The 12,736-nt window shown below is 44.7% G+C and overlaps 1 protein-coding gene across 3 annotated transcripts in view; it reads right to left on the bottom strand.

Annotated features, from left to right (window-relative positions):
• Positions 1-1,435: 1,435 nt before the first annotated feature.
• RAD51C (RAD51 paralog C) overlaps positions 1,436-12,736 on the bottom strand; it is a 39,973-nt gene continuing 28,672 nt past the window's right edge. The window contains exons 8-9 of one of the 3 annotated variants that reach the window (XM_084822929.1): positions 11,355-11,415; positions 1,436-2,735 (exon numbers count right to left, since the gene is read on the bottom strand). In XM_084822929.1, coding sequence (XP_084679055.1) covers positions 2,628-2,735; positions 11,355-11,415 — 169 coding nt within the window. In that variant the 3' untranslated portion in view covers positions 1,436-2,627. The remainder of the gene's footprint in view (positions 2,736-11,354; positions 11,416-12,736) is intronic. The other 2 variants (XM_084822931.1, XM_084822930.1) reach the window with 2 other exon arrangements.

Raw genomic sequence — 12,736 nt, 5'->3', positions numbered from 1 at the left:
TTCTGAGGACTTGAGTTTTAGTTGATCCACTGTGTGACCATGAACAAATAACCTACTGGATTTCCTTTCATCTATTTATGTTTAGTTTTAAGTAAGTAATCATTAGTCTTTGTGTTGCTTTTTGGAGTGGGCAAAGCACGTATTGCCAGCAATCTCTGGAACAGGGGTGTTGAACCTCTTTAAGCCCAAAGGCTGAATTAAATTCAGGGGCTGCATTCCAGTAGTGGGTGGGGGCTGAAGGCAAAGTAGGGCGGGGCCAACTTGCCAAAAATACCAGCATATTTTAGCTTAGAGCTCTTTCTGCCAGTAACCAAGTGTTAGGAGGGGCATTTCTACTTTTCAGAACTGGGGATGGGGGGAAGCGCACAAAGTCCAGCAAACCAGCAAACGATCAGCAGTCAGGGGAAAGGGGGTGGGATCCTCTGGGGACGGAGGTTTGACTTTAGAGCAGCTGCATAAAGATCAGTATTATAACCATGATATTGGGTGGATAGGGTAGGGGGAGGCGGGGGGGAGAGCAGGGGTTGAGGTTAACTAGAAGAGTTGCCTACATGAATTCAGGACCAAGGGGTGATATGAATTGGCATCTTCATGGTTCAGGAAGAGCTCAGACTAAACATGCCTGACCCAAGACATCTTTTTTATGTTTTAAAACTCTTTGCAGGGTTGAAAACTTGGAATTTGCAAGTGTCAGATTTTAAGAAAGCATCTAGCATAAAAACCTTATGTCAAAGCCCAAAATAAAACTAATTTTTTGCTGTGAATTGCTCTTGGGAGTCTGATGCTTTGAAATGTATGATTACTAGGAGGTAGCCTCAACCCTGTCCACCAAAAAGTAACACCACATACAAAAATTGATTGTGTGAAGTATACTGTAGACAAGCCTTTAAATAAAGTTCTCCTCCTTGAAAAAAAGAGGCTTAAAAACAGAACATATCAAAATAATCTTGACTGAACAGAAAAAGATTTCCCTCTCTGTTGCCTGTCAGAGTAAGCACCCATCAATGCCTCAATCAGTAGTAATCAAAGGCTCTTTTTAAGAAAGCCATTACTACAACACCCCCAATCACTATCCCACTTTCCATGTGGCTAGGCAGGCGTACCCAGTATGTCAAACACCCCACTCAGCTGGCACCGCTAAGACGTAAGCAGCTATTAATCCCAAACGAAGTGCTTGCTTGTTGACATCACCCACGGTAGGATCCTTTTGTTTGCCTGCGTTTCCTGCACCAAAACGTCTGTCTGAGTCATGGCTCAAGCTCACCTCCCTCCCCACAGTCGTCTCCCCTTGCTTTTGTTTCATGTTGGCAGGAAACCTCTTCCTGACTCATGCATTCTGAAACTTGACATCTTCTTTCCAAAATGGAACCCTGAGTATCTGATTATGCAGATAACCCTTGAACATTACTGTGCTCCGTTAAAAATGCCAGCTTTTAAAAAAGAAGTGTTCTGTAATTAATGTCCAGTCTTACATTTGGCCACAAGGCAAGGGTCAGTTTAGATATAAAATTTCAGAAAAAGAGCTGGAACTTTTGGTCCAGATGTTTCTTTCCTCCCCCTCACTTTCCAAACCTGCAACAAGAGCTACAGGTGTTAACCATATACTGTGATGTCAGTAACATCTGTAAATAGCTCAGGTGTAATGTGACAGAGCAGCAGCACATTTTCAAGCCAAATGCTGTCCACAACATCCATTTTAACATGGGAATGTACACCCCCAAATACTTCCAAAGACGTATCTGAATACACTGCCACTGTATATGCTTGTATATGTAAATGTGTCTATATGTATATCTATGTGTGTTAATATGGGTATGTCTGTCTATCAATAGCCAGTTTCTGGATTCTGTCTCTTGGTCACGCTAGAATGAGAACAAAGAAACCATTTCCAGAGTAGGTATCGTCGTTTGTTGCAGCAAAACCCACAGAGAGTCTTGTGGCACCTTAAAGAAACAGAATCCCTAGGGCAGGCTACGCATACTGGAACAGCCTTCAGGAGCAATCCTATGCAGGTTTAGACAGAAAAAAGTCCAACTCCCAGCATGCTACAGCCAGCCAGCCATGCTGGCTGGGGAATGCTGGGAGTTGTAGGACTTTTTTGTTTAAACATGCATAGGATTGTGCCTTTAATTGCTATTTATTTCTATTTATTTTATTTATTATATTTTTAATCTGCTGATGCCAGGACCAGGGGGTAAAGGCACATCAAAACCTCCATTGTCCATATCATCAATACTGACTGTCATTCAGGCTTATGGGAGAAAGCAAGCTGCTGCTTGTGGGGCACCACAGTGATTGGAGTAAAACTTTCCTCACATTCCTGACACAGGGAGGCCTAGGTGCCACAGACAGGAACTCCACAGAAGTTTCTACCCCTTAGCAAGCAGCTCATCTGGACTCATATAAAGCAGTAATTTCCTGTTCCCCACCTTGAGAAATATATAATTTTTCGACCTTTATTTGAAAAAGAAAAATCATAATGGAGGAGGGTGTGTGTGTAAGAAATAACAGAGGTGAGGAATATAAAATTACCATGGTAATCCAAGTTAAATACTCTCTTGAGCAGCCTGAAGTTCATCTGTAACACAATTTCAAATGGATCCACTGTCAACAGGTATTCTTCTGAATCACTGTCCTTCCGCCTCTTCTATGCGTGGCCTTTTACGAGGATTTATTTCATTTTCTGATGGGGTCAGATTTGGATGTGAAAGCTGAACATCCCTGAATCCATGAGACTGTAAAATACAAATAACAAAATAGTTTAAAAGCTGCAATAAACTAAAATGTCAGTGTTCTAGAGGAGCCCTCATCATGGCATCCAAAGGGTCAGAAGTAGGCCGCCATTTGAATGGGGTATTATTTACATGCTATGATCTCATTCCACTCACCTCCATCCAACATACTGCTGCCACAATTATTCACCTCTCCCGTCACTTTGCGATGCAATGCCTGTCCTTAAATCCCTACACTGGTTTCCTGTTGGTTCCCAGGTCCTGCCCAAGGTTCCTGTCCTTACCTTTCCATAGCCTTCCTCCCTGTTCTCTCTCAATTCATACATCCTTCCTCTGACCTTTGTTCAACCAGGTCAATTAAAAAACAAGACAGTCCCTGCTTACAGCCTAAAAAAATGACACAAAAGGAAAAAGGGATGGTGAGGGAGGAGAAGTAAACCAAACTCAGGCATCAGTTCTTAACGTTACGAAGCTCTTGTAAGGATTGGCTGGGATGGAAACAGTTCAGAGAGAGAAGGAGCCAGGAGGAGGTATCTCAGCAGAGCAAAGAGAGGGGCCCTGCTTCCCATCTCTCCCTGTGCTGCAGCCTAATAGAAGAGCTGCAGCTAGGTGACTGCTGAAGGAGAGGAAGAGCCAAAGGCAGCTAGTGTCTCAGAAGAGTCGATGGAGTGGCCCTACTTCCATTCTCTCCCTCTGCTCAGAATAATTCCTAGAATATAATAATTCTGTTGCCCAGCCTGCTCTGAAAAAGACCAACTGCAGATGGCTACCAGTTGCTCAAGGAAGCAGAAAAGCTGTTTAAAAAAAGATGATATTTCGGGCTGGCTGAGTGTGAAAAATCAGGACGAATTACTACCAAGAGTAAATGCCAGTAGGTCCTATGAGCAAGACGAACTTGATCCGTAACAAAAACAGCAAACATGTTTTTTGCTGATCTCGGGGACTTTTTTTACGCTGCATTACAAGCTGCCTTGCTGTATGTGGCAAAGCAACCCATCCTTTTTAAAAGGACAAAGAGAGAGGCCAGAAGTGTGAAACTGAGACAAGTTGCCTCAGTTATTTTGAGTCCTTAGGTGTTAGTCTTTGAACTGGGTAAACATAAAGTTTAATGCTTCACTGCTGCCGCCATGTCCCTTCACAGCATATCCCAAGACTGCTCCAAAACTTGTTCCTGACGTCAAGAATGTACAGCAAAAGCATTCCAGATGTTATATAAGTGTAAGTGCTAAAAAGCCCTGCAAGATAAGAATACCAATGTTGCTTGGATTTCAGCCACTGGATACATAGGCACAGCTTAACACACCCTCATGCGGGAGCAGTGGATTTTACTGCCACATCACATCCCCAGTGAGCGAGAGAGGGAGAACCCTGCATTTCTAAATGTTTTTAAACTTACAGCTCCCAGTTCTCTCTCTCCCTTTCCCTGTCTTTCTCAGTCAGTCTCCAAAAACTGCGGCCCCCACCCCTCTCTCTCTCACTCACACACACACACACTTTTATCACACTGTCCCTTGCTGAGGGGATGAAGGTATGCCTTTGCCAAAATGGCTTTCACCTTCCAGAGGCGTCTTCAGCACCTCCTAGTCATTAGGGGCTAATCAACTATGTGCCTAGCATGCTTGGCCTCTTGTTACTATGAAGGAACTTGAAGCAGCCATTAGTATTCTTTGGCCTGAAAAAGTACAATCATCAGTCTAGCATTCATAACAGTACAGAAGTTGGCAAAGGGAGAATCATAGAATCTTAAGAGTTGAAAGCAGCCATTTAGGCCATCAAGTCCAACCCCCTGATTAGTGCAGGAATCCAGTTTAAAGCATCCCTGCCAGATGGCTGCCCAGTCTCTGCTTGAATACCTCCAACAACGGAGAGCCCACCACATCCCTAGGCAGTTGGTTCCACTGTCTGAGTGCTCTGGCCATGAGAAAGTTTTTCCTGATCTTTAACTGAAATCTGCCTTCCTGTAACTTAGACCCATCGTTACATGTCCTACAGGAGAGAGCTGCCATCCAAAACCTAATTCACAATACAAATGTATAAACAACCCATATTCTATAGACTTTGGGGTGGGGGGGAAAGAATCGATAAACGCTCCAAATACTGAACAGTCAGAAGATGTAAAGATTCACCGGCTATCTATGGATTTAGTGATCTCATTGCTTAGTTATGTCACGACAGGGAGAAACATCCACCTGCTTAAACATCATATCCTGCAATTCCTAGTACAGCACTTAACATGGTTTTTAAATTGTTCAGCATAAAATAATAATTGTTATTTATTATTTTAATAATTTTATGCTGAACAATTTATGTTCAGCATAACATGTTCAATTTATTTATCAAGAGCCTGGTAAAGTATGGTAAGGTCAGTAGTATCTGTATTACAAGTGAAGAAGCAGTGTCATTAGAGAGGTGAGACTGTAGATCAAGAAGCATCCTCTCGCTTCTGCCATCAGCCAGGGGACCCAGGGACACCGGGAGGCTGCACCCCCTGCATTCCAGGAATAACATCAAGCCAAGGAGGAGACCAACCTGGCTCATCCACTGGCCAGAGAAGGAGCAATTGCAGGGAGCTCGTTTTCCCCTCCCTGCCAGAAAGAATACTCTGCTTGAACTGAGTTTCCGTGGGACTGCAGAAGGAAAGGGAAAGAACGCTCTGCCCCCATCCATTGGCCAAAGGAACACGAGCCTCATTCAAGCACAAACACCAGCAGGGGAAGATCAGCCTGGGCCAAAGTGCATTTAAATGCCCGCTTATAGCTCACCACTTTGTTCCAGCCTGGAAAACTGATCTCCCTCCACTTCCTTTTCTCTCCACTCCCCTTTCCCTTGTGTGTCCTGTCATTTTAGCTTGTAAGCCTGATGGCAGGTCCTGTCTCTCCTTTTATTGATGTGAACCACTTTGGGAGACAATAATTGTTTGAAAAGTGGGGAGGAATCAGCAAATAAATAAATACCTAACCTTTTATTGTGCCAACATTTTCTCATTGGGGGTGGGGAGCAGGACAGATACATTTATATTTCTCATGAGCAAAACAAAAAGTTTGCAGTGACCGGTTTCAGTGTCAAGAAGAGCTCTGAAGAGGAGTTTGAACTCTATCATTTCCACCAACGACCGCTGTTTCACTAAAAGCTATCATTTTGCCTTTGTTCTGTGCCTCGCTCTGCGTAATCATGATGCCGACAACACCACCCCCTAAACGAAGGATGCGAGCAACTGGCTTGCCAAAAACAAGTGGGAAGCAGCTTCCAGTAAAAGACCTAGGAGTTCAGAGTCTTCACGGGTCTGCTCAGATCTCTGTGGCAAATTAAGTACATGGTGATTTCTATGGATGTGTTCACTGAATCATGCACTGTCACACAAATCAAGCTGGTGCAGAAACAACCCCCACAAAAGGAAGGAATGTAAGAGCCACTGAGCAAGCGAGAAGATGCTCAGAGAATTTTGGGAATCTCCTTTTGGGGAGGTTTTCCAAGGAAGTTAGGTAGCCATCTGCTAGGAATGGTTTAAGGCTTCACTAACGGTGGAGTCTCCAGCACCGTGCCCATGGACACCTCTCATGGCATCTGCCAGGCTCTGCCCTGATTGTTATTTTATTTCTTAAGAAATATGTCTCATTATTATTTCTAAACTGAGAGGCTGGCATGCTGCAAAGCAAAGTGATGCCCTCCACACCATCTTTATTTGGGTCCAAAACAGCGGCTTTGTGCTTTGGTGCTCAGACTCTACCTCTGCCTTGTACTTAGGTTCTTGGACAAGTTACTTTTAGTCTCATCAGTTGGTCTTCTGGGAAACAGGGGTTTTCTGACCAGCCATGCCCAACATGGCAGCCGTTTTATGAATGGGCAAGCCCTGCCCCATGGCACCCATTTTGTTAAGAGTGCCCATGACACACTCTCAAAATTCCAAATGTGCCAACAGAAAGGTTGGGGACCCCTGCAGTAGTGAATCTATATACACTGCAAGGACCTGGATATTTAGGAACTTGAAACTCCCGTCTAATCCAATTGGTCCACAAAGCCTACATTTTCTCATGACACAGTATTCATGCATCTATTTCGTGGATGGCTCAGGAGTACCATGAAGAAATTACACCACATAAAACTTGAGAGAGACTGGTAACACATCTGTAAAGCATCTATTCCAAGAATCCAAAGCTTGAACTTACATCTCAAAAAGCATCCTCAGTACTCAAAAGGAAGCTTTAAAAATCCTTAATAAATGCTATGGCAACGTGTTACTAGGAGCACACATGGCAAGCGAACAGTTACAATGTGCTAAGGCATGCTCCTGACATTTGAAGAGCAGTTTAAAATTGGCTTTGTTTGGCTCCATCTTCAGCAGAAGCTGTCCATAAAGTACTGCTATCACAATATTTACCCCGGGATTATTCTAGGGTATTTAAAACTCCAGAAAAATCTATCTGGAAAGCTTCTGTTGATGAATCCTGGTCACTCATGAGTAGGGATGTACAGATTTTGTTAAATCCGGTCAGTCTGTGTTTCGCGGATCACCATGCATCTTTTGTTCTGTCATCTGCTCATTGACAGAATTTTGTTCTGCTTATGCAAATTTGCATTAGTGCTAATGTGCACTTGCACTAATCTACGTTAATGCACACTTGCATATTAGCGCAAATCCCCTACCAGGTAAAAAAACTCTGCAAGTCCAGGGAATCTGTGTGACTCAGAAAAAGCTGTCCTGAGAATCCGCAGGTCAGATTCATAGAAATCCGAACTCATTTGAATCCATTGTGGATTTTCTGACATTCCTACTCAACTGGGGCAATAAATGTTATGATCCCACTTAGCCAACTCAGCACCTGGTTCTGTCCACATTCAACTGATGGTGTCAGAACATGATACACCCTTTGGATATAATGATCTGTGCTGTCAGCAAAATCCAGATGTCCTAATGCAAGGGTAGGGAACGTGGCGCCCTCTTTACTTGGCATCTGCTAAGATGCCCCACCCCTCCCACTTTTTAAAATTAACACTTTTTCTTACCAGCAGCTGGGATCCTTTGAAAACAAAATAAGAGCCTCCAGCTGCTGCCATCTTTATTTCCCATGAATGCCTCTGGACTATATGATGGGCTTAGAGAGACTCTTAGGAAATGAAGATCAGAGAGAGAGGATGTGTGTGTGTGAGTGAGTGAGTGTGTGTGTGTGTGTGTGAGAGAGAGAGAGAGACAGACAGACAGACAGAGAGAGAGAGAGAATGAACGAGAGAGAATCTCTGGGAGATGATCCAGAGTGAGAGAGAAAAAGAGATGGGAGGAATGAGATGGTTGGCAGAGGAGGTGGAGGGAGAGAAAAGAGTTTGCCTTCTGAAATACATTTCTGGTTTTGCTGAAAACTGTAGATTCAAAGGAGTTGTTTAGCATGTTGTGGCTCAGATCCCAACTCTGCTTTTTATACAGTCACTTGAACAGGTGGCTTGTCCTTTGTAATTAGCCTCACCATCCATGGCAGCCATTTTGTGGTGGTGCACACAAGTTTCTCAAATTGCCAAATGGGTCCATGTGTCAGGGTGGAAACTGAGCCAATAGAACCCCAGAGCAGTTCTGATTCTGAGGAGGATCAGCAATCCGTGGGAGAGGAGCCAGCTCATCCCTCACAGGCACAGCAGCTGGCAGAGATTCCTCCTGCCGGCATTCCTAAGATAGATAGTGATCCTAGCTATCTAGTGAGAAAGTGTGGGAACAAGGCTTGCTAGACGCTCGACGCAGACGCAAGGAGCAACAAGCGATGGAAGGTGCGGAAAGGAGGCGTAGTGCCCGTTTGGCGCTCAAGCAACAGCCGCCTCCCGTGGACCCAAGGGAAAGAGGGAGGATCTCTCCCTAGCCCATAAGTTCAGGGTCTTCAAGTGACTCTCCTTCAAACGGGGATCAACTGCCTACTCGGAGCATATGCTACTCTGCTGTTCCTGCTTAGTTGCTGGTGATTAGCATCTGAAAGAGACATTAAGTTGTAAAAGGATTAAAGCCTTGAAAAGAATCCTTTCGTCTGTGTCTTGAGTTGGCTATTGGAGTCTACTGAAAGAGGCCGCTAGGGTGTTCCTGACATCATGGGCCTCCCAGAGGTTTCCTACCCTTGTCCATAGTGCATTTGGCTGGCTCCATGTAGTCGAAACATCTGTAGTCATTTTGAATCCATGATGGGAGGATTATGCAGATTATCTGCTTCTACGTCATGTTAATTGAATTTTGTAACCTGTCTCGGGTCTGTTGTATTGGGGAAAGGTGGGGTATAAATATAGATGGAAGTGTTTTTGGTCTTCCCAGGTACAGGGAACATGTCATCTAATCTAATTGCTTGAACAGAAGTAGGAAATTTGGGGCATGTTATCTGCTCTGCGGCAGGAATTAGGATGAATGGACATATTGTTTCAGTTCAGATACCATACCAAACTATAGTTATGTTTATTATATATGTTTATAGTTATTGACCCTTGCCCTTCATGGCTTATTAAATCAAACAAGGAGGGGTTGTCCAGCTGGGTCCAGGAGGTTGTAAATTCCTCCTTGAGAGAGGGAGTGGTGCCTGCTGCTTTAAAAGAGGCAGTAATTAGACCACTCCTGAAAAAGCCTAACCTGGACCCAGAGGATGTTAGGCCAGTGGCCAACATCCCCTTCCTGGGCAAGGTGCTTGAGCGGGTGGTTGTAGGACAGCTCCAGGCACTCTTGAATGAAATGGATTATCTAGATCCATTTCAATCGGGCTTCAGGCCTGGTTTTGGAACGGAAACTGCCTTGGTCGCCCTGTGGGATGACCTCTGCCGGGAGAGGGACAGGGGGAGTGCGACCCTGTTGATTCTCCTGGACCTCTCAGCGGCTTTCGATACCATCGACCATGGTATCCTTCTGGATAGGTTGTCTGGGTTAGGAGTTGGAGGCACTGCACTACAGTGGTTCCGCTCCTACTTGGATGGCCGATTCCAGAAGGTGGTGCTGGGGAATTATTGCTCTGTGCCATGGCAATTGTGCCATGGGGTTCCACAGGGCTCTATTTTATCCCCCATGCTGTTTAACATCTACATGAAACCGCTGGGGGAGGTTATCCGGAGGTGTGGGCTGAGGTGCCATCAATATGCAGATGACACCCAGCTCTACCTCTCTTTCTCATCAAAACCAGGTGAGGCAGTGGCTGTTCTGAATCAGTGTCTGGGCAAGGTAATGGACTGGATGAGGGCTAATAAACTGAAACTCAATCCAGACAAGACGGAGGTACTGTTAGTGGGTGGTTCGTCTGCCCGGCTAGGTGATATTCAACCTGTTCTGGAGGGGGTTGCACTCCCCCTAAAGGATCAGGTTCGTAGTTTGGGGGTGCTCTTGGATCCAGAACTGTCACTTGAGGCACAGGTGAACTCAGTGGCACGGAGCACTTTTTATCAGCTTAGGCTGGTATACCAACTACGCCCTTATCTGGACAGAGATAGCCTAGCTACAGTTATCCATGCTCTGATAACTTCTCGTCTGGATTACTGCAATGCATTATACGTGGGGCTGCCTTTGAAAATGGTCCGGAAACTTCAGCTGGTCCAAAATAGGGCAGCAAGATTGTTAACAGGGACTGGCCTGCGAGCTCATATTACGCCAGTACTTTTCCAGCTGCACTGGCTGCCAGTCCATTTCCGGGCCCGATTCAAAGTGCTGGTGTTAACATTCAAAGCCCTTAATGGCTTGGGGCCAGGTTACCTGAAGGATCGCCTCCTCCCATATGTGCCTGCCCGGACCTTAAGATCATCAGCAGCAGCCCTTCTCCGTGAGCCCCTGCCAAAGGAAGTGAGGCGGGTGGCTACTAGGAGGAGGGCTTTTTCTGCTCTGGCACCCCGGCTCTGGAATGAGCTCCCTAGTGAAGTTTGCCTGGCGCCTACATTGTATTCCTTTCGGCGCCAGGTGAAGACCTTTTTATTTTCCCAGGCATTTTAGCATTTTAAATTTTTATCTTTGCTGTTTTAAATCTGTATTTTAAACTCCTGTACTGCTGCTAGGTTTTATTGTGGTTGTATTGTTATATTGTGGTTTTAATGTTCTATATATTTTAAATTGTTTTATTGTGTGTTGTTTGGTTTTAATTTTTGTGAACCGCCCAGAGAGCTTCGGCTATTGGGCGGTATAGAAATGAAAAAATATAAATAAATAAATAAAATAGTTAAGGAAGCTTAACTATAGCTTGGTGTGATATCTGAACTAACAAACAAGGTTTGCCATCATCCAGCAAGCCAGAATGAGAAACCATGGTTTTAACTGGGTTTGCACATACATGGTTTATGCTACCCATGGTTTGGTGTGATGCCTGAATTTACAAACAGTTGAAGCCCTGGCCCCTGGAGGAAACTGCACTGTAGAAATGGGAGAACAGAACAGATAGAAAACGAAAGCAGACAAACAGCTCTAAATCATGGTTTACTGAGAGAAAACAAACAATGGAAGAAGACACAGCTCTAAACTGTGGTTGGCATAACTACGGTGTGGTGTGTCATCTTTACTGAGCCAATATCACCGACTCATCTTGAAGACTCATGGCTGTTCAAAGTTGTGGCAATGCTATTCTGGGTATTAGCAACCCCCACTCACTTCTATGTCCCACACCCTGCTCCCCACCCTTCAACTATCCTTACGGTAATGCAAAACGGTACAGTTGACTCCTTTTGACTCGGCGACTTGTACAATATGGCCAACCTGGAATGAATGATTACATTTCAGTGACATTGCTCTTGTGTTTAGATGACACCTTCATAAATATTTTATAGTGTTTGCATGACACCATCGCATACCAGACGGTAATTTTATGGCTAAATATCCTGATCAGTCAGTCAAAGGGGCATAATCTATCTGGGAGGTTCTCCTGTGTTAAGTCCCAAAGCAATGAGGAGCAGCACAAAAGGAATACTATGACCAATTAATGTTATTATTTCCTTTTATATTCTGCCTTTCTGCCAATCACCACTCAAGGCAGTTTGCACAGCCCCCATTCCTTTTAGTGAGGTGCGCAGAAGAACTTCCCAGTGGATTGTGCCCAAAGTGTGCGAAATGGAACCTTTAGATCAATTCAGTCTTAAATTGCCGAGGCTTTAGAAATAATCCATCTATGCAGTTAATAGCAGACATTTTGAAGCCTGTGATAGGTGGGCCTTACATGAACAGCAAGACAGACTGAGAACACAGCTGTTTGAAGAAGGAAGGGGCTAAGTCAGAGGTCAGCCGCGTGTGGCTCTCGGCCTAATTTCATAAGCCATTGGCCTGCAATCAGTTCAGACCTCTGGCAAGAGCCATCTTCTGCTTCCATGGAAGCCCGCTGGGCAGGAAGGAAGAGGGAGAGAGAAACTGGTATTTTGCTAGGTGCTTTGGACACTTCTTTAGTGAAAAGGTGAGATACAAATACTTTAAAATAAGTAGCTGTTTTCATTTCTTTCAGTCCAGAGTGTGAAGTCAAGAACTGTCTGCTGAAACCTGCAGCAGAGAGAGAAGCTTCTGCCCTCGCCGATCCCCAGGAAAATATTCTGCCTTGCTTCGAGATAACCTGCCAAGATTCCTGTTAATTATTTTTAGGGCTTTGGCTCTCTCTCCTTCCCCTTGGTGCCATTCTATTAGAAAGCAAGTAATTACCGCCTGAGGAAGATTACCACTTCACATTAGCTGCACAGGGAATTCCTTAGAACATTTAAATTGGTGGGTTGCACTTTACAGAATAGCCTTAATCTTGAGACACCCTGAGCCATGTTTTTAAAGAGGCTCTCGACTGGAGTTCCGCTGGGTGCCTCCGACTCAACGGGGGCCTGTTCTCACGGCAACAGACCCCCCCCATTATAATTAAGTGGTGACACATTTCCAGCGCCGGGGGGGGGGGGGAACAGGGGTAAAAGGTAGGTATAGAGTAAAGAAGAAAAAAAAAAGGAGTAACAGGCTAGTTCACCCAATACTTCAGCTGCCATACAAGGTATACAGCGAGAGTGCACAGGGGAGTGTGAGCTACAGAATGGTCTGCACTAACTTATAGAGG

Source organism: Heloderma suspectum, chromosome 16, assembly GCF_057233095.1.
Source record: "Heloderma suspectum isolate Gila_16-S chromosome 16, 16-S_ref, whole genome shotgun sequence".
Lineage (NCBI taxonomy): Eukaryota > Metazoa > Chordata > Lepidosauria > Squamata > Helodermatidae > Heloderma > Heloderma suspectum.
Note: the sequence above shows the minus strand (reverse complement) of the source record. Positions and strands in the feature narration are given on the sequence as shown.